The sequence below is a fragment of the Marmota marmota genome, unplaced genomic scaffold, assembly GCF_001458135.2.
Source record: "Marmota marmota marmota unplaced genomic scaffold, marMar, whole genome shotgun sequence".
NCBI lineage: Eukaryota > Metazoa > Chordata > Mammalia > Rodentia > Sciuridae > Marmota > Marmota marmota.
In genome coordinates, this window is record NW_025999900.1 from 66,892,014 (window position 1) to 66,911,617 (window position 19,604).

The 19,604-nt window shown below is 57.5% G+C and overlaps 1 protein-coding gene across 6 annotated transcripts; it reads left to right on the forward strand.

Annotated features, from left to right (window-relative positions):
• Positions 1–2,331: 2,331 nt before the first annotated feature.
• On the forward strand, positions 2,332–17,548 carry Exoc3l4 (exocyst complex component 3 like 4). 6 transcript variants are annotated; one of them, XM_048799382.1, is made up of 11 exons: positions 2,338–2,530; positions 9,952–10,367; positions 11,267–11,921; positions 12,906–13,017; positions 13,169–13,243; positions 13,860–13,960; positions 14,161–14,241; positions 15,658–15,772; positions 16,231–16,350; positions 16,428–16,580; positions 17,219–17,548. In XM_048799382.1, the coding sequence occupies exons 1-11, from the start codon at positions 2,391–2,393 to the stop codon at positions 17,531–17,533; spliced, it is 2,283 nt and encodes a 760-aa protein (XP_048655339.1). In that variant the 5' UTR covers positions 2,338–2,390; the 3' UTR covers positions 17,534–17,548. The 6 variants fall into 6 exon arrangements, with proteins under 6 accessions (XP_048655340.1, XP_048655339.1, XP_015344210.2 ...); XM_015488724.2 differs by having other exon boundaries at positions 2,340–2,530; positions 13,169–13,291; XM_048799387.1 differs by lacking the exon at positions 2,338–2,530 and adding an exon at positions 2,646–2,669 and having other exon boundaries at positions 13,169–13,291.
• Positions 17,549–19,604: the final 2,056 nt, after the last annotated feature.

Genomic DNA, 19,604 nt, shown 5'->3' on the forward strand with positions numbered 1-19,604 from the left:
ACTTTTTTCTCTCATCCTGGGCTGGGGATAGAACCCAGGGATTCCCTAGGGCAAAAGTTTCTGCTCTGGCTTTCGGCCACAGCAGGGGCCTTGGGATGAATTTGATGGATAGGCCTGGTGCTGGAGCCCCTTCCCTCAAGGTAGGTGTCCCCGAGTCAATGCCTGTGCCCCTGGCCTCTGGCCACAGGAGGGGTTGGTAGAAGTCCTTGCTAGCATTCACCCCCACTGCCTCAGTCCAGGTCCCAAGAATGGTCCTTTCTCCCTTCCCTCCAGAGGCCCCTGGCCGTCTGCCTCTGTCTCAGCTTGCCAGGGGGATCAAAGGTTGGAGTGATTGCCTCTGGAAAAGGGCGGGGCTCTTTTGAAAGTGAAAGTATGGGGTCTGGGTTGAGGATGGGGTGGGGGTGGGGCCCAGTGGGCCTGGGCGGTGCTGACCGCTCAGCTGGGAAGTCCCAGCTGTTGGTCACTCGGGCTGTTTTGGAGGTCCCAGGCCTGGACCTGTCTCTCAGGGTCTCACTCGGTCGGCTTTTCCAGGGCACCGTCTGCCTGGGCTCAGTGTCTGCTCCCTCAGGTATGTCCTGGTTAGGTGGGGCAGAAGGGCGGACGGGAGCTGCAGATAGCTGGCAGGGACTCAAGGGACTGAAACCACTGCAGCTTTCTAGTGGCCTTCCAGCCCAGGCTGGCTGGGCCACAGTGCCCGCTCAGCCACAGGGACTCATCCGCCCTCATACCCCGGCAGTCAACACACAAGCAGAAAGCACAGAGACACATGCACAAGACATGAAGGTGTTCATGAAGATGCAGACAGACACAGGTGGACCCTGGAGAAAGCCACCTGGAGCCCCCTGAGGCACACACCTACTGAACAGTCACACACAGGAGACAGGCCCACGTGCAGACATGCAAAGCTCACATACACTAAGTGTGGACATATCCCCAGACTCACACCATACCTTAGATCCACTTATTCATTTTCCCTGGGCACCTGCCCTGTACTGGCCCTGGCTGGGGGCTGGGTCAGGTCCATTCCCTGCTCCGCAGGCTCCTGGTCACAGGCAGAGACATCCCAGACTATGTACCTGCCCCTTAATCTGGGTGCAATAGGGCACAGGATCAAGTGTCCTATACCAAGTTGGATCTTATTAACTCCTTGAAAAGTCCCATTTTACAAATGAGGAAACTAAGATGCAAAGTGAGATGCTCAATGCCAGTTTTGGGTCTTTGAAGGGACCTTTTAGGCTAGGAAGCCACCGAGCTGGTAACAGAGCCCACACAGGAGGTTACATGGGCAGGCACCTTTTCCTGCTCCATGTGAGTGTCTCTTCCCTCCAGCAGGTCCATGACAAGGTCTCTGGGCACTGTGCCATCGCTGGGGTGGGCAGGGGGGCTGCTGCCTCGTCAGGGCAGGCTGGTATGGCAGAAAGCTGCCCTGCCCAGGGCCAAGTCCCCTGTCCCCCCCACCGTAGGCTGTCCTCCCAGGCTCACAGCCTGGCCTCCTGCCCTTGGCGGGCCTGAGCCAGACCTGAGGAAGTTCAGGGCCAGGCAGAGGGGAGCCTCCTTGAATGTTAGCTCCACGAAGTCCACAGGCGCCAGTGGGTGGGTCAGTGCCGTTTCCAGCTGCAGGGTAGGTGGACACCCAGGGCCCTCTGTTCTCTCCTAGTCCCAGTGCTGACTTCCAGGACCAAGGCGCACTTCCTCCACAGGCCTTCCTTCTAAAAACAGCCCACCCCCAAAAGAGGAGAGGTGTGCGGGGCGGGGTTGGGGAGAGGAGGCAGCGTTCTCCCGTGAGCCTGCTCTGATATTAAATGCTCTGATATTAAACACGTGGGGCCAATTTGGGCCCAGGATGTCCCCATGTGCCCTTCTCATGTCCTTCAGGATCCTCCCTGTCCCCCGCCCTCCCCGTAGGGTCAGGAGCCCGGGACAGAGACGGGGGAGCGGGAAAGGGGGCAGACATTTCGCGGGAAGTATTGCGACACCCGGGTTGTGGGGTGAGGGAGCCCGGCAGGCAGAGCGCCGGCCGGGCGACGGTGCCGTTTACTAAGCTTGAACCCGCACCGCTCGACTCGGGGGCAGGGACTGTTGCAGCCGTGTAAACACGACCTGGCCACGTCCCCACAGCGGTCAGACAGCGGGGCTCAGACGGAACGCCAGGTCGACCGAGAGGCCACCACGACATCACTCTGCAGCTCACGGTCTACCAGGGCACTCCGAGGCCCCAGACTGACCACTGCCCTCACGCGGAGCGCAGCGGACACGGGCGGGGCGGAGCCAGAGGCTGCCCCGCCCCTCCCGTGGTCCCGTCCCCAGCGCGAGGCCACGCAGTATCATTCTGCGGCTCCCCCTGGCGGTCACCAGGGCCACTGCACGGTGCGTTCTGAGGTGGGCGCCCAATGCTCTGCAATGTTCGCAGGACGGATGGAGACTCAGAGCGGGCACTACCCCTGCCATGCCCTGCAGCCGGTGGAGGAGTGGAAGATAAAACCAGGGGCTCCTGTCCTCAGATCGGGCTCCACTCTGAACCCAGAACAGTGTAGGTGGTTTGACGCCTCTGGCATCTGAATTCTGCTGTCACTGCCTGACTCCAAAAGAACCCTAGGACTGGCAGGCAGCTGGTGGTGAGGGTCCTTCTCCCCACCCTCCCCTACCTAGGAGCCAGGTCCTCAACTGAGGTGAGTTCCTTTGGTCCCCCCAATAACTCCACTTTATGGAGTAGTAAACCGAGGCTCAGGAAGTGCCCCTGCCGGAGAGGCAGGGAACTGGGATTGTGTTCTGTGCATGGCCCAGCCATGCTTCTCCCTCTCAATTGCTCCCTGCTCTGCCTTCTGACCCCTGCCAGGCCAGTCCTGTGCCCCAGCCTCCCCTGAGACAAGGCAGGGACTTTTCTACAGGGATTTTACTGGGAAAGTTAGGGGGAAACAACATGGAAACAGAATAAAAGAACAACTGTAAGTTGGAAAGTGGACCCAGGCCTGGGGTGTCACTGGGAGCTTGAGAGCAGGCCCCAGGTCCTGGAGCTGTTCAGGCCCCTAGGACTTGAGTGAAGATGACCCATAACTGGAGGTCCAGGGGCCCTGATATAACCTGGCTGCACTCATCTTGGGCCCCTACCCCCACCCCTCTCTTTTGGTACAGGGGATTGAACCCAGGGGCATTAACCACTGATTCACATCCTCAGCTCTTTTTTATATTTTATTTAGAAACAGGGTCTCTCTGAGTTGTTCAGGGCCTCAATAAGTTGCTGAGGCTGGCTTTGAACTTGAGATCCTCCTGCCTCAGCCTCCCGAGTTGCTGGGATTACAGGTGTGAGTCACTGCCCCCGGCTCTTGCCCTGAGTCTTGAGTTGTTCTAATTCCCTCTCATCTCTCATTTCCTCTAACTGTTGGGGACCAGAGGGCAAGCCAGGCAGAGCCGGGAGCACAGGACCACAAGCCTGCTGTGTTCCTTGGAGGCTGGAACTGCGACTCTTCCCACTCCACAGAGGGGACCCAGGGCTCAGGAGCTAGATTAGCAAGAGGCCTATCTGGAGGAGTGCTGGTGTCTTTGGATCTGAAACGGCCTGTCTGCAGATGCCTGGGCAGCATCCTGGGTACCTTCCAGTTTGCTATGGACTGAATATTGTCCCCCCCAATTTCATATGTTGAAATCTTAACCCCAGAACATCAGAAGGTGACCTTATTTGGAGATGGGCTCTTTAAGAAAGTAAATAATTAAAATGAGGTCATTAGATTGGGCCCTCATCCAATAGAAAAAGGAAATTGACACAGACATGCACAGAGTGAAAACCAGGTAAAGGTGCTGGGAGAAGGTGGTCACCTACAGACCTTCGAGGAGACAAACCAGCCCTGCTGCATCTTGGCCTTATCCCTGGTCTGCAGAGCTGTGAGAGAAAAACTGTTTAAGCCCCCCAGTCTGTGGTGCTTTGCATGGTGACCCTGGGACACTAACACACTCAGCATCCTGCCTGGGGCAGCTAGCTGGTTCCAGTCCAGGGTGGGACAGGCCAGAATCTGTCCTCCTTGGATTTTCCCTGACTTTCTTTCTTAGGACGCTTGCTTGGAATCCCCCTGGGAAGGGGTGGGGGCTTCCTTCTCCAGGAGGGCTCTGTGACCCTCCCCACAAAATGCCTTCGATCTGACTTGATGTGGAGGAGTGGGGACCTTGTCCCTTGGCATCAGGCTCAGCCACACCTCTGCAGTTGTACTGCTCCCCGCCCAGACACTGCCCCTCCTCGCTCCTCAGGAATGGAGGGGACAACTACTCCATGGGTGTCCCTGTGAGTGCACTTTTTTCTCTCATCCTGGGCTGGGGATAGAACCCAGGGATTCCCTAGGGCAAAAGTTTCTGCTCTGGCTTTCGGCCACAGCAGGGGCCTTGGGATGAATTTGATGGATAGGCCTGGTGCTGGAGCCCCTTCCCTCAAGGTAGGTGTCCCCGAGTCAATGCCTGTGCCCCTGGCCTCTGGCCACAGGAGGGGTTGGTAGAAGTCCTTGCTAGCATTCACCCCCACTGCCTCAGTCCAGGTCCCAAGAATGGTCCTTTCTCCCTTCCCTCCAGAGGCCCCTGGCCGTCTGCCTCTGTCTCAGCTTGCCAGGGGGATCAAAGGTTGGAGTGATTGCCTCTGGAAAAGGGCGGGGCTCTTTTGAAAGTGAAAGTATGGGGTCTGGGTTGAGGATGGGGTGGGGGTGGGGCCCAGTGGGCCTGGGCGGTGCTGACCGCTCAGCTGGGAAGTCCCAGCTGTTGGTCACTCGGGCTGTTTTGGAGGTCCCAGGCCTGGACCTGTCTCTCAGGGTCTCACTCGGTCGGCTTTTCCAGGGCACCGTCTGCCTGGGCTCAGTGTCTGCTCCCTCAGGTATGTCCTGGTTAGGTGGGGCAGAAGGGCGGACGGGAGCTGCAGATAGCTGGCAGGGACTCAAGGGACTGAAACCACTGCAGCTTTCTAGTGGCCTTCCAGCCCAGGCTGGCTGGGCCACAGTGCCCGCTCAGCCACAGGGACTCATCCGCCCTCATACCCCGGCAGTCAACACACAAGCAGAAAGCACAGAGACACATGCACAAGACATGAAGGTGTTCATGAAGATGCAGACAGACACAGGTGGACCCTGGAGAAAGCCACCTGGAGCCCCCTGAGGCACACACCTACTGAACAGTCACACACAGGAGACAGGCCCACGTGCAGACATGCAAAGCTCACATACACTAAGTGTGGACATATCCCCAGACTCACACCATACCTTAGATCCACTTATTCATTTTCCCTGGGCACCTGCCCTGTACTGGCCCTGGCTGGGGGCTGGGTCAGGTCCATTCCCTGCTCCGCAGGCTCCTGGTCACAGGCAGAGACATCCCAGACTATGTACCTGCCCCTTAATCATGGAGATGGTGTGGCCAGGGCTGGGACTGGACCCACAACAGGAGGTGCTGACTGTGTCCTGGGGCTCCTCAGAGGAGGAGCCTCTTCTGCTAAGCCTGAAGGAGCAGGCAGCTGGAGAAAGTGTGGCCGAGGTCACAAGTCTGTGCAAAGGTGTGGAGGAGTGGTGAGTGCTTCTAGGGTCAGAGTGGTGACAGGGTGGGGCAGAGCACGAGGGGCAGTTAGGAAGGGCCTCCGATGCAAGCTAAGGAGGAGGTTGTTCTTCAGGGTGATGGCAGCCTGGGAGCGTTCTGGTTTTTGGCTACTGTGAAGGGGGCCTTTTTGTCCCCACCCCCAGCCCAGTACTGGAGATTAAACCCTGGCATTCTGCCACTGAGCTAGACCCCCAGCCCTTTTTATTTTATTTATTTATTTATTTTTTAATTTTGAGACAGAGTTAAACCAAGTTGCCCAGGGCGGCCTCGAACTTGTGATCCTTCCTCAAGTCACTGGAAAAACAGACTTCTTATTTTTTTTTTTTGGATGAACACAACACCTTCCTTCCTTCCTTCCTTTCTTTCTTTAATTTAGTTCTGAGAATTGAACCCAGTGCCTCACATGTGTGAGAAAAGTGCTCTACCACTAAGCTATAACCCCAGCCTGGAAAAAAAGACTTTTAAGTGCTTTTTTTTTTCTTTTTGATACTGGGGATTGAATTCAAGGGTGCTCTACCACTGAGCTACATTCCTGGTCCTTTATATTTTTTATTTTGAGTCAGGGTCTCACCAAGTTGTTTAGGGTCTCATTAAACTACTGAGGCTGGCCTCCATCTTGCAAACCCTTTTGCTTCAGCCTCCTTGAGTCCCTGGGATTATAGATGTATGCCACTGTGCCTGGCTTTAAGTGACTTTTTTTGGGAGTACTAAGGATTGTACCTAGGGGCATTTTACCACTGAGCCACATCCCTAGCCCTTTTTATTTTTTATTTTGAGACAGGGTCTTGCTAAATTGCTGAGGGCCTGGCTAGATTACTGAGGCTGGCTTTGAATTTGTGATCCTCTAGCCTCAGCCTCCTGAGTCCCTCGGATTATAGGTGTGTGCTACTGCACTTGGCTCAAATGACTTTCTTAATGTGTGTTTTTCTAATAGGCTTTGCTGGGTGTAGGAGAGCTACTGATTGTATTTCCAAAATCAATCCATGAAACTTACCCACCAAACTCTTCTGTTAGCTCTCATTATTTTCAGACTCAGATTTTCTAAGCCGATAATCACATCACCAGTGAATGACAGTTTTATCTGTTTCTCCCTAATATTTATAGTTATTATTTATTTTTTCTTGCCTTTTTGCCTGAATTAGTTCTTCTAGGCAAACAATTTAGAATAGTAACGAGAACCGACATCCTTGTTCTTTCCCATGTTCTCAGACTTCTATCTTGCAAGGAAAGCTTTCTAGGCAGGTTGGAGTTTCAGCAAGGCCTCCCTTCTGCTCCAGGAACCCAAGGAGTTCAGTACGGAGAGAGATTAGGAGGCTGTGATCAGGTGGAGGTGGATGGCAGGTGGGAATTGGGGGGGCACTTCTGGCCCAGGTCACAGTGGCCATTTCTGAGCTTTAAAAGATGTGATGGCCCTTCCCAGGGTGGGTGGGGAAAAGAGGGCGCAGTGAGCACTGAGGGTTGACTGAGGACCAGAGCTGCTGTAGAGGGAAGGTCTAGGAAAAGGAGGTAGAAGAGAGGCTGGGGTTAGGGAGGGAGGGAAAGCACAGACTTGAATTCTCAGTTACAACCCGGTGACCAGGGTGGGAGTTCCCATGATTGTGTCTTCTGTGTGACTTTAGTCCCCTGCCACTGGCCCTGCAACAGATGTGGCAGCCTGACCTAGAGAGTGTGTGGTTCAGGGCCTAGGGCTCAGGCTGGCCTGGGTCTGAAGGACCTTAGAGTTCAGCCAGTGCGGATCCGTCAGGGAGCTAGGGCACAGAAGTTGGGCCTCCCTGGATGCTCAGTGCAGTATGGACAGGGAAACAGAAGGAGAGTCAGAGAGAGGGCCCCATGGCCATGTTGGGCAGGCTCAGGGGAGAGGCCCAGCTAGAGTGGGGGTGGGGGCCCACAGGTCAGCTCAGAGGGCACCAGGGTGGCACCTGGCCAGACCAGCCTAGGGTTGAGGGGGCACCCCTTACACTGAATGGTTCACTCTTTTTCTAGACTGTGCTCTGGGGTGGTAGGGAAGGGGAGATGGACAGAGAGTGCAGGTCAGGAAGGAGGGCCACGTCACTGCAGGGACAACCCTGAGTGCCCACTGGGCAGTCAGATGGTGAGGGCACATCACACAGCACCGTTGGAGGAGTCTTGGAGGTGGGGGTGCTCTCAGCTCCTGAAACTCAGGTCAGAATTGGGGGACAGAGGAAGGGAGGTTAGGGGGACGAGCCTGAGGGACAGCCTGGAGGCTGACATTCAGGGAGACAGAAGGGAGGCCTATAAGACTGGATGGGTTGGAGCCAGAGAAGGTTCAGTCCAGAAAAGTCTCAGGGTTGGCTTGAGGCCAGTAGGGAGCCATGGAATGGCTTAAAGCGAGGAATGATCCCTTTGGACCGGGAAGGTCAAGAATTTTGGGGGAAGCTGCTGGGAGCAGCTGGTGCTGGTCCCCGGTGCTGTGGTTGCAGGCTGAGGGGCCCTCTGGGGCCCTTGCTGGCTCTGGTTTGGGACAGGAGTGCTTGAGCAGGCTGAGGGAGCCCCAAGCCTTTGCCTGTTGACCTCCCTTGAGATCCACCTGCTCAGCTGTCCCACCTTACCCTAAAATCCATCCCTGGGCTCCCTGGGAGAGAACTGCTAAGTCTGACCTCTCTCAGGACATCCGTGTCCTCCATAGGGTCCTCTGCCAAACAGAGAGCTCCGTGGGCAGAACCCTGAGGTCCTGGTGCTGCGGGATGAGGACAGCAGAGCCTCTGCTCCCTGTTTCCAGGCAGCCCTGGCTCTCCCACCCCTGAGCCGGTGGCTTGAGGCAAGAGCCAGCTGTGGGCCTCAGGCTCCTCTCTTGTGACGGGAGGCAAATGAATCCAGCAGCCTTGTTGTCTTGGGGACCTGATCTGTGTCAGGCATTGGGCTGTGTCAGTTTGAGCTGTAACTGGCTCTTTTGTGCTTTTGCTTTGTGGGCACCAGCCCCCCAAGGCAGGTACTGAGGGGACCCAGGAAGAGGAGAGGGGAGGTTGGTTAGATCCTTGCCATGTGTGGATTAAGTCTGAGTGGGGCAGGGTCCCTGAACCCTGGCTCCAGAGGAGGATGGTGACCTGTGGCCGGGGTGGGGCTGATAAGGTCCCCATCAATCACTTGTGTCTGTTTCCCTCAACTGGGCCTTCTTCCAGCTGCCCAGTGGCCTCTGGATCCTGGAGGAAGGTAGGTGTCAGCTGGCCCTGAACAGAAACCTTGCTGGAGGGCATAGGGGTGGGTGAGGGTCAGGGCGAACTGAGGCCCAAGGAGGGGCAGTTCTAGCCTGGTGCCACCCAGAGGTCTTGTGCTGGCTCCAGCCGGGGCTTTGCTTGGTGCCTGGGGTGATGGGTAGCCCTTGGGAGGAGCTGTGGGCTCTGCCTCTGTTGGGCTGTAACTTCAGTACATCCATCCAGCCCTTCTTTTGGCCTTAGTTTCTCCAAGGATAAAGTGATACCTTACTAGCCCAAACCCTCCCCCACCCTGCCCCGTTGCACAACAGGGCAGGTGGAAGGTCCCAGCCTGTGGCCTGCCGGCTGGAGAGCTAGCTCCCTCTACTCTCCCACCCCCAACTTAGCCCAAAGCCAGAAAAGCAAACATCCTGGCTAAGTTCAGGCTGAAAGGGGATGTGGTAGAGCCTTGCAGAGGGTGGTATGTGTGCCCCATACCATTGGGACCCCCACCTCACTCTCTGTGGTGGAGATGGGGGAGGGGAGTGGGCCGTACAGTGGGTGGGAAACAACATGGAAACCCTCTCCACCCCCTGTTAAATATAAACCCAAGGCCCCTCCTACCACCCTTCCCTAAAGGCTGTGTGGTCTCGATAAGCAGCAGGGTGGCTTAAGCCAGTGCCCTCAAGCCCCACAGCACCTCCCTCCAGCTCAGAAGAAAAAGGCATAGACTCCCGTGGGGGTCCCTACCTCATCTTTAAGCAGAAGCAGTCTGGATTTTCAGGTGGAAAGGGTTAGGCAGTAAAGGGGCTGGTGGAGGGAGGGAGAGGGGGATTTGGGGGTCTCAGAACCTACAGTACCAAAGTCCCGGATGTGGTTGCTGGGCCCTGCCCTTCTGTGGGCTGTGGAATGGACTAGGCCCCAGAATCTGCATGTCCCCCCCCAATTCTGGTGGGAAGGGCTGGTCTGGAAGGCTGAATTGCTGTTGGGCATGGGGGTAGGCATTTTGTGCAGTGGTGGCAGGGAAAGCTTCCTAGTGGCCTGCTAGATAGTCTGGCAGTAGCCCAGGTAGTTGCCTGCTGACTCTTCCTTTTGGACAGACTGAAGGTTGCTGCTTCCAGGAAGGTTGACAGGGGCCCTGGGTCTGGTCAAGTCCCATGGGGCTCCCAAGGGTTCTGTATCTGTTCCCTGAGGCTGGGAACCCTGTGGGCCTCCTGAATCTCCTTCTCATCCCCAGTTCTCCTGCTACCAAGATGCTATCACCACGGACAGTGACCCCTGGGCCAGGGCTGCAGAGCCCCAAGGAGCCTGAGCTGAAAACCCAGACCCCAGCTCAGGGTACTGGGCAGATCAGCAGTGGAAAGGAGCCAAACGCCCACCATGAGGATACCACAAGGCCAGGCCTGGACACCCTGAAGCGGGCCTTCTCCTGGGCAAGCCAGAAGGCCTCTCAGGCCTCCAAGGAGGACCAAGGCCGGCTCAGGCGAAGCTCCCGTTCCCTGTTCCGGTCTTTCCGGCGTACTCCAGATGAAGGTCTAGCTGCTGGCCACTCCCAGGGGGCTGCTATGGCAGAGGAGCCCTGTGTGTTCACAGATGGTGTCAGCCAGCATGCATCCACCCGGGTGGGGCCTGGGGACCTGGAACCTGAGGCAGGTGAGGGCCTCACTGACAACACTGAGCAAGAGAGGAAACTGAGCCAGAGGAGGCAGCTGCTGAGCCAGGGCTTCCAACAGCCTCTCATTGAGGCCCAGCTCCCTCAAACCCTGCCTTCTGCACAACCTCACTTAGGGTTCTTAACAGTGTCTTAGGTGAAGCCCCCACTAGGCAAATGAGAAAAGTGAGGCTCACTTTAAGTGGCTTCCTTCCAGCCACACAGCTGGAGAAGCAGAGAAATGAGATTTGAACCAGGATTTGCATGACTACAGAAGCCTCTGCACAGATGTTCACAGCCTGGTTCCTGGTCAAACCAGGGCCATTCGCAAGGCACCCGCCCTCTCTGATTAGGGAGTCACAGAGGGTGTAGAGGAGGCTCTGGGACTGCCCAGAGGAGGACAAATTGGACCCTGAAGGAAGGATACAGGTAGAAGAGGGCTCCTGGGCGTGGGGCTGGCAGGGAGTGACGCAGCCAGAAACATTGACTCTAGATGCTGGGGCAGAAGCCTGGGCATCACAGGACACATGCGGCCAGAGATCTAACCTATTACACTTGCCATCTGGGCTGCACATGAGGCCACTAGGGCTAGCTCCACAGAGCTGGGGTGGGGTGGGAGCAAGGAGGAAGGTATGAACTGCAAGTGGGGAGAGCAGAGACTGGTCCAAATTGCTCTTTCCAGCCAGGCTTGGGTCTCCGGTCCTATTTCTACCAATGTGATTATGAGCAAGGGCTCCTGGCAGGTGAGGCTGCCTGTGAAGGTTTTCAGCTAGGCCCAGGGCGTTCGAGGGAGGGACTGGGCTGCCCTGGGCAGGATTTGACAGGGACCTCCAGGTCTCAGTTCAGCCCAGGGTCCCAGGGTGGTCCATCTCACTACCCCTCTTGTCATCTGCCCTTACAGAAGGCAAATCCGTGGCTGACCTCATCACTGAGCGGCAGCTGCTAGCTGCTTTCAAACAGCTCCGGTACCTGGAGACAAAGCTGGTAGCAGAGAAAGCCTCTCGCACCTTTGAGCAGGACCCCACCGCCTTTGCGCGGCGCGCCATGGACGTGTGCCTACATTACGATGGGCTGGCGGCGGAGATTGGCGCCATCGTGCGCGAGACATTGGGTCCCGAAGGCATAGACCAGGCCGCGCTTGTTGAAGTGGCCCGGCTGGTGCGCGCAGAAGAGGAGGCCCACCCGGAGCTCCCAGCCGACGGCGACTTCCTGCGCACACCCCGCCACTGGCGCCAGCACTGGGAGGACGCGGTGCGGCGCAGCGCGCAGGAGCGAGTGCAGCGGTCAGACGCCGGGCTGACTTCTGAGCCTGACAAGGGCGCTTCCGACCTAGCCCAGCTTCTGGCAGAGCTTGGTGGCTTGGTTCGACGCGATCTTCAGAAGGTGCGGCTGGTGGTGCAACCGGCTTACGCGGCCGCCGGGTTCCCAGCGTGGGAAACCTACCTCCGCGCCTTCCACAGCGCGGTGGCCCAGCGCCTGCAGGAGCTCGCGCAAGCCGCCCGCGGCTGTGAGCAGCTCTACCTTCTGCTGGACTGGGCAGCCAATGTCTATGGCAGGTGAGGCCAGAGCCACTGCGCCACAGGGCGAGAAAAGACTCAACTGCCCAACGTGGAGGCCTTGGGAAACTTGCCCCGGGTTCCTTTCTTCTTCATTCCCTCCCTGGGAGAAAGCTGGTGAAACCCTCCCTGCCCCTCACAGGGACTTTGGCATTCTTTCCTTCCTGTTAGGTTGAGCTGTGACTCCCACCCCAGCCTTTCCTAGGGACCCACTCCTGAGCAGCTTCCTGAAGCTGGAAAGTCTCCGTGGAGAGATTCCCATGGGAGCAGGGAACCCAGTTAGAGGACTTATGCTAGTGCACAAGGTGCCTGTGTGTACCTTAGAGAAAGGCACTTCTCCAGGCAGGACACCCTGTGGTTTCACAGCGCTCAGTGTAGGCTGACCCCCACTTTCCCCATCAGATGGGAACCCAAGTGCAGGGTACAGCCTGTTGAGGGTTCCACCTCTAGCTCTGAGATGTGATGGGGGCGGATTACCTCTTAGAACCAATGGTTCCCAGCATCAGAGGCAGGGATGCTTGGGGAAGAAGGCTGCCTGAAAATCCTGGGCTCCTTAAATTGCTGTATTGACCTCAGGCTGGTACCAGCCCCTCTCTGGTGTGAGCTGGATGGAGATGGGTCCCTGAGCTGTACTCTGTGTGTGTGTTGCTTAGAGCCGAGTCTTGGGTGTAGGCCAACCATGAGGGTAGAGGTCACCACTGAGGCAGCCTGGCAGAGGTCCATTTGGACATCTCTTTAAGCATTCAGAGCAGGCACAGCTGCTGGAATGCCAGGAAATCCAGTGGTCAGAAGCTTCCGGGGGAGGGAGGTAGTGGCATGCACCCCTAGAGGGCAGGGGTGGTGGATGGGGATGGAATGTGTGGACAGAAATCCAAGCTCAGGGCCTTGCACAATACCTTTAGACTGTGAGCCTATTGTAAGGGGGGACTCCCTGCAGCATTGGAGCCCAACCCAGGCCAGCACCCCCACTTGACGGTTTTCCAGCCCTGACTTCCTGGGCGCCCCGGACCTGGCACTGCTCACGGAACCGCTGCCCCCACTCCTAGCCCCTGACGTGTGGGCTCGACTGGAGAGCGACTACACCAGTTTCTTGGAGGTAATGCCAGTCAGGCATGGATCCAAGGGCAGGATCCTGGGGGAGGGTGGTCCCAGGAAGGCGCAAGAGGGGTTCTGGAGGCGGGTGGGGGGTGGGGGACAGAAACCCCTCCTGGAAGGGTCTCACCGTAGCCTCATCCTTCTCCCCAAAGACCAAGATCGCAAGCTGCTTCGAGGGCATCCTGCAGCTGGAGCAGAATCGCTGGGCAGCCGGGGAAGCCCCTGAGGTGCTTCAGGGCCTCTACCATGCATCCCTGTCCATTGATGTCCACATGGTGGGCCTGGGAGGAGACGCGGGGTGAGGGGAGGCGGGCAGTGGGGGGGGGTCGGGGAGAGGGGCTTGTGTTCAGACCTTAGGCCCGAGGTGGGACCCCAGAGCTATCATATCCAGTGCTAACCATTCCTGCCTATTAAACGGGATCCTGAGGCCTCCGGTGGGGTGCGACCAGGGACCCCTGGGGCACATGGCTAGGCTGGGGTACAGCTCCTGATTGACTGGTGGACCACGTGTGGGGAGTTGACCTTCAGGTTGGGGCCTGCTTAAAGCTGGAGCCGTCCTGTAATCCCAGTGGCTCAAGAGCTGAAGCAGAAGGATTGCAAGTTCAAGGTCAGACTCAGCAATTTAACGAGGACATAAGCAACTTAGTGAGACCGTTTCAAAATAAAAAATAAAAAGGCCTGGGATGTGGCTCAGTGGTTAAGGACCCCTGGGTTTAACCTCCGGTACAAAAAAAAAAAAAAAAAAATGCTGGACCGTGACTGTGAGGCAGAGCGGGGTGGGCCATAAGCATCCGGGCATCCGGGTTGGGGCCCCGACCGCGCTCAACTCAGCGTGGCTCGCAGCTGGTGGCGGAGCATGTGAAAGCGGCCGGGGCTATCTCTGCGGAGCTGGAAGCCACCACCCTGCGGATCTGCGCGCGGGCGCTGCGCCTGTTCCTGCCCAGGTGCGTGCGCGTCCTCGGCCAGAGTCGGGTGGATGGAATGGTGGGGCCAGGAGTGGGAGGCGTCCACCCTGTGGACTCAGGATGCAAGAGTCCAGTGGGAGGGAGAGACCTTCATCTCAGTTCTTGAAGTTTGGGCGGGGGCCCGAGGTCCTAGAGCAGCCGGGAGTGATCCCCAAGGCGTCTGCGTACCCTGCCCCCAGGTTTGAAAAGTCTTTTCTGGAGTCGGAGGCGGTGAGCGAGCCGCACCTGGGCGCCTATATTAACGCCTGCGAGGAGCTGAGGTAGGTCTCTCTAGCTCTTCCGCAGGAGCACTGCCCAGCGTGGCCAGCAGGAGGCGCGCGAGCTCTGGAAACCCTCCGGGAGGCCGCGGCGGCCTCTGTGCCGGCGAGTGATGGAGAGAGGAGCTGGGACCCGGGCGGGCGTGGAGGGCGCTCCCGGAGTGTGAATTCCGGCAGGCTCTTAAGACCTCCAGGGACCGACGCTCTCCGCCCCGGCTCCTGCCATGCTGACCTCATTCAGCCCAGCCGAGTTGGGGCCCTGAGAGGGATGCGGGAGGGCTTAGCGCTGATCAGTGGCCAAGGAGGCCCACTGCCCTAGTCGCAGGGCTGTTTTTTCTCCCTTCGTCCCAGCCAGACTTCTTCCTTTGGGGGTGCACCCCCTCCTCAGAGAAGCCCTCCCTGACACTCGGCCCTGGGCTGTGCTGTCTGGGGTCTGGGCCCCCCTCTGTTCCCAGCGGGGGGGGGAGCCCTCCCTGGGGGATGGGCAGACTGCTTCTGTGCCTCCAATTCCACTGTGCCTTGGTGTCCTCCCACTGCAGAAGGCAGACTCTGGGCCACCTGTGGGATCCCAGACTGTCGCTGGCTAGCTGTGCACCTCTTTCCTCATCTAGGGTGGGACCAGTGCATCTGCTCTCCAGAGCTGTGGGAACTCCGTCTTCTTGTGGACACTTGAGATGTGCCGGTCATGTGTGTGCTCTACCCACCTAATGCCATTCTTCCAGAGGGTCTTGAACCCACCTACCAGTGGGGAAGTGGAGGCTCTGGAAATGACCCTTGTCCACTGTTGTAACCAGTGGGTGGTGGAGCCAGGACATGAACCAGGCCTACCTGAGTCCGTGATGGTGATGAGACACTACTTCTCCAAGACAGAGTGTATCTGTCTGTCTGTCTCTGTCTGTTGCTGAGGATGGAACCCAGGGCCTCACACTACCAGGCTGCTCCTCAGCACAGAGACCCTGGGGGCTCATGGCCAGGGAGCATTCTCCACCCCTTGGTAGGCAGTGACAGAACTTCAGCCTGCCATGCTGTTCCTAGCCTGTGGGGACTGGGTGTAGCCTGACCCTCAGTTTCCTTCAGCAGGAAATGATGAAGTTCAGTGGAGGGTCTCTACCCAGCACGGTTGTGTTGCACTGTCCCATCACCAAGGGATAGGGGATTTTCTCTTCCTGCTTCCCAGCAGGTGTGATCTACTCCCTGGAGTCTGGGGCCCAAGTCCCAGAGCTGCCAGAGGGAAGCTGGTTTATCCCTTCTATGATTGGCTCCTAGGGCTTGCACTATGCAGCTCCAGGGACCATCCTTCACACTATAGTCTAAATGAATGGAGCTTGTACAGTGCCCAGCGTACAGGGGTGTGTGCTGGGTCTTGTTTCCCAGCCACTCCCCCATGGCCATCTCTTCACTTGTCTTGGACCTTCCCAGGACCAGTCTTCTGGCCAGGTTCCCAGGAACTCTAGAGGAGCTGGAGAAGCCGCTAGTGTCTGCTACCTGTAACTTCCAGAAGCACTTGCTCCAGGGCTTGCAGCATGATGTACAGGTGAATGGGACAGCCCTTTCCTTCCTACATGCCATAGCCAGTAGGTGCCACCTATTCCATGGAGTCTGGGTCCATGTCCCAGCATTCATTTGAAACCCCAGGGGCAGTTTCAGGGCCCTGTGTTTTGGGGATGGGCAGGGCCCTGACGAGCTTCCAACTGAGCAGGGGTATTTGGGAAACTCGCCCCTTCTGTTGACCTCTAAGAGGCCAGGATAGTGGGTCCAAGGAATCAGGCCTGGACCCTTCACCCTGACCCTCAAGTTGTCCCCAGGCAAACCCTAAGCAGGATGGTCACTAAAATTCAAACCCTGCCACTGGAGCTTCTGCCTGGAGGAGGCATTCTGGGAAAGGCCCAGTGATACAATGGGTGGCTAGGAGATGGATGGCACAGGGAATCCAGCAGAAAAGGAGATCAGGGATGGTGCATTGGGCTCACTCCCATACCTCTCTGTTCCCAGCCACTCTTCAGGGCCCTAAGCACCAAGAGCTGGCTGACACAGGACACACTGCATCCCATCATGGACAAGGTGGTGGCCTTTGCCCACCACCTCAAGCATGTAACCCCAACACTGGCAAAGGTACTTGGAGGGGGAGGGCCCTGCAGAGTGCCCAGGGGCTGGGTTTGTTGACCCTGACCCTGTCCATGCCTGCCCAGGAGACTCTGCAGGAGGTGCACCGTTACATTGTCCGGGAGTACCTAGCACAGGCATTGAGGCCCCGTGAGCGGTTTCGGGGCATGGAGCGTGTGAATGGCTCCCAGAAGATGAATCTGGATGCCCAGGCAATCAGTGACACCTTCCAGGGCCTGGTAGGAGCAGCATTCAGCCACCAGGCCCTCCACTAGCGCCTCGTATTATTTCTATTCTGCACTAAAGAGAATCAGGTTGGGGTTGGGGGAAGGGGCCTAGCACTCAGCTGCCCTTGGGCAGCAAAAGTTCTCCTCTGCATGCTCTATCAGGAGGGAGGGTGGCTGGGTGAAGGGGACACTTTGCATACATGTGCAGTTACCTGGACTTTAAGGGAAGGAGCAAGGGTTGCAGCCCTATCTGATGGGCAAAGCCTCCTGGAGGCCCCTATGCACTACAGACCCGGAGCCCTGGGAGCCCAGGCAGTCCCTGCTCCCCACGCACCCTTTATGTGGGTTGCTGATCCCTCACTCACAATGGTTCCTGGCAGCACTTCCCGGTTGGGGCCTCAGTCTTCCCATCTGGGCAGAGACGGGAAAACAGGTGTGCTGGAGGTAGGCAGGAAGGCTAATACTGTGTTGCAGATGCGACTTCAGTGCCCAGCCCTGTGTCCCTTCCAGCTGTGGGAAGGGACATGAGGCAGTCACATGGGGGACTGCTGCCAGGCGGTTGCAGGGCTAGCGGTGCACTAAAGGAGAGGCTGCAGGCAGGGGCTCCTGGGAGCGGTGGCCGGCCCACACATATTTTCCTGTCTGCAAAGGGCTCTGAAGCCACATGGCTTAACCAAGCCATCCCTTGCGTGGCGGAGATCCTGGGTGAGAGTTACAAAGACGACATCCAACGGCACCTGGAGACACTCATCCAGAGCTACCCCGACATCAGGTTCGTAGCCCACCTGCGCCCCAACCAAGTTCGGAATGAGAGCCGGAACTCGAAGCTTGACATTTGCTCTCAAGAGTCTAGGTGGCAGGACTGGGGATATAGCTCAGTTAGTGGAGTGCCTGCCTTGCACGCTCAAAGCCCTGGGTTCAATCCCCAGTGTGGATGTGGGGGTGGGAGAGGAAGCCTTATCTGACCAGGTTCTCCCCAAAGAGGTCCTGCTACCCCAGCCTACCTTTGAAGCCCAAGCTATTCACTGAGCCCCTGACTCTGACCCTGACCCTAACTGGCTTGACCCTGCCTGAGCCTTTGGCTGAAGGTGAAGTTCCAGGGCCTGACCAGGCTTCCAACCCAGGCTATGAAGATGTGGGAGGGCTTTGGTCTTGACTGCTAATTCTCAGTGGTGAGAAGTTGGCAACTTCCTATTTGTTTGTTTGTTTTGATGCTGGGGATTGAACCAAGGCCCTTGCCCATGCTAAGTACAGGATCCATCACTGAGTGGCACCCCAGTCCCTAGGCAAGTTCCTTTCCCTCTCTGTGCCCAGTTTTTCCAGCTGTGAAAAGGGCTGGGGAGGATGAAGAACCAGCACAAAGACAGGCCCCTGGCCTCCCTCTGACCCATGTCCCAGGAGCCCCACCAGGTGAGGGCCTACAAAAGTCAAAAGGTCCCTGGATGTGGGAGTGGGGGACCCTTAGTGTCAAGCAAGGCATGAAGTTGGGGAGGCCCCTGAAGGTGACTCAGAAGAGACTTCCAGGGCTGAGCAGGTTCTGCCTGACCAGAGCTTTGTAATGCAGGCACGGATTTAGGCATAGACCCGCTCAGAACCTCAGGGTCCTCTTCCTGAGGATTTCTAGATCTAGAGATAGGAAGTCAGGGATTTGCCCCTCTGTGTTCAGAACATCAGAGTGATCCCCACTCGCCATCCATGTGCATGCTCTCATGAGTCTGGCAGTGATCAGGGGCTGGGGCTCAGCTCCTCAAGGCCCAGCCAGAAGCAGGAGGCCGATGGCAGTTTCCACAAGGGTGCAGTCAGTGGGGCTGGATCCGTGGGTTGGGGGAGCCTAGACTGGTTCAGGTCCAGGGCTCTGGCCACTGGCCTTTCTGCCTAGAAGGTGGGGGCTACTTGGGATCCTCCTATTCCCTTTGCCTTCTAGGTCTCATGAGGCCTTGAGAAGAGTCTAGGGTGTTCCCTTGGCTTGGCCATCCTGTGGTCCAGAGAGGAGAGGAGGGTGGGGGTGCTGGCTCTGAAAGCTGCTTCTGGACTTTTTGGCTACTTGTCTGGCTGGGCCCCCTGGGACAGAAGGCTCTTGTCCTGCTTCCTTGCTTCTGTCATGGAATAGGACAGCCTGAGACCATCCACTTTGCCTTTAGGCTCAAATCCCAGGCTCTGCCAGCTATTCCCTGGTCTCCCGCCTCTACCTGGCCCTACTTCCCCACAGTGTGGCCTATGGCTCGTCTCTCTTCAGGGCCCAGCCTGGACACCCATTTCCTGGAGTCCTTCATGCACTGGGGATTGCCTCTGGTCTCCGTCACTGAGTCCCAGGTCCTTGAGACCAAACCTATTCTGAGTTTTCTGGGCTCCAAGCCAGGCCAGGCTGGGAGAGAAGTGAGAAGTTGCAGGGACCCCACGTCGCCATGCACAGGATAGGAGCTCAGGTCTGTAGGTTGGTACACTGTGTGTGCTGCTGGCTCAAGGACATTGGGTATGGTGGGAGCAGGGGACTTGAACATTCACACCAGCTCAGACTAGGACCTAGTAGCCTCTGTGACCCTCTGCCCCTCCTGGTCCCTGGGCTCAGGCTCAGCCCAGGCTTGAGTGTGCCAGCTGCAAAAGCCTAGGAGGCTGGGGTCTGCGGACTGTGATGGAGTCTCAGCTCTGCTCTCCCCTCACTGGTGACCTGCGGTCCCTTCACTCTGGGGCTCAGACTCCTTGTCTATAACAAAGGAGAGAGTACCCAGTAGGGAGGGAGCTCGGGGGTGAGTGAGACTATCCACGTATGGCGTGCTTCAGGTGGCAGTCAGCATGTCACTTGTGACCACACAGCCTCTCCCTCTTCCTTCCTTGCCTGGTGACCTGGCTCCTTCCGTCCTGACCTCAGTCCTCAGCAGTCCCCTGTATGTGGGGGCAGCACCCTCAGCAGCTGGGCAGGGGTTCCTACAGAGCCCCTCACCACTGCCCAGGTTGGGACAGGAGGCTGCAGGGTCCTCAAGACCACCTTGCATCACCAATCTCACTTCCTTCCTTTGCTACCACAAAAATCCCCTT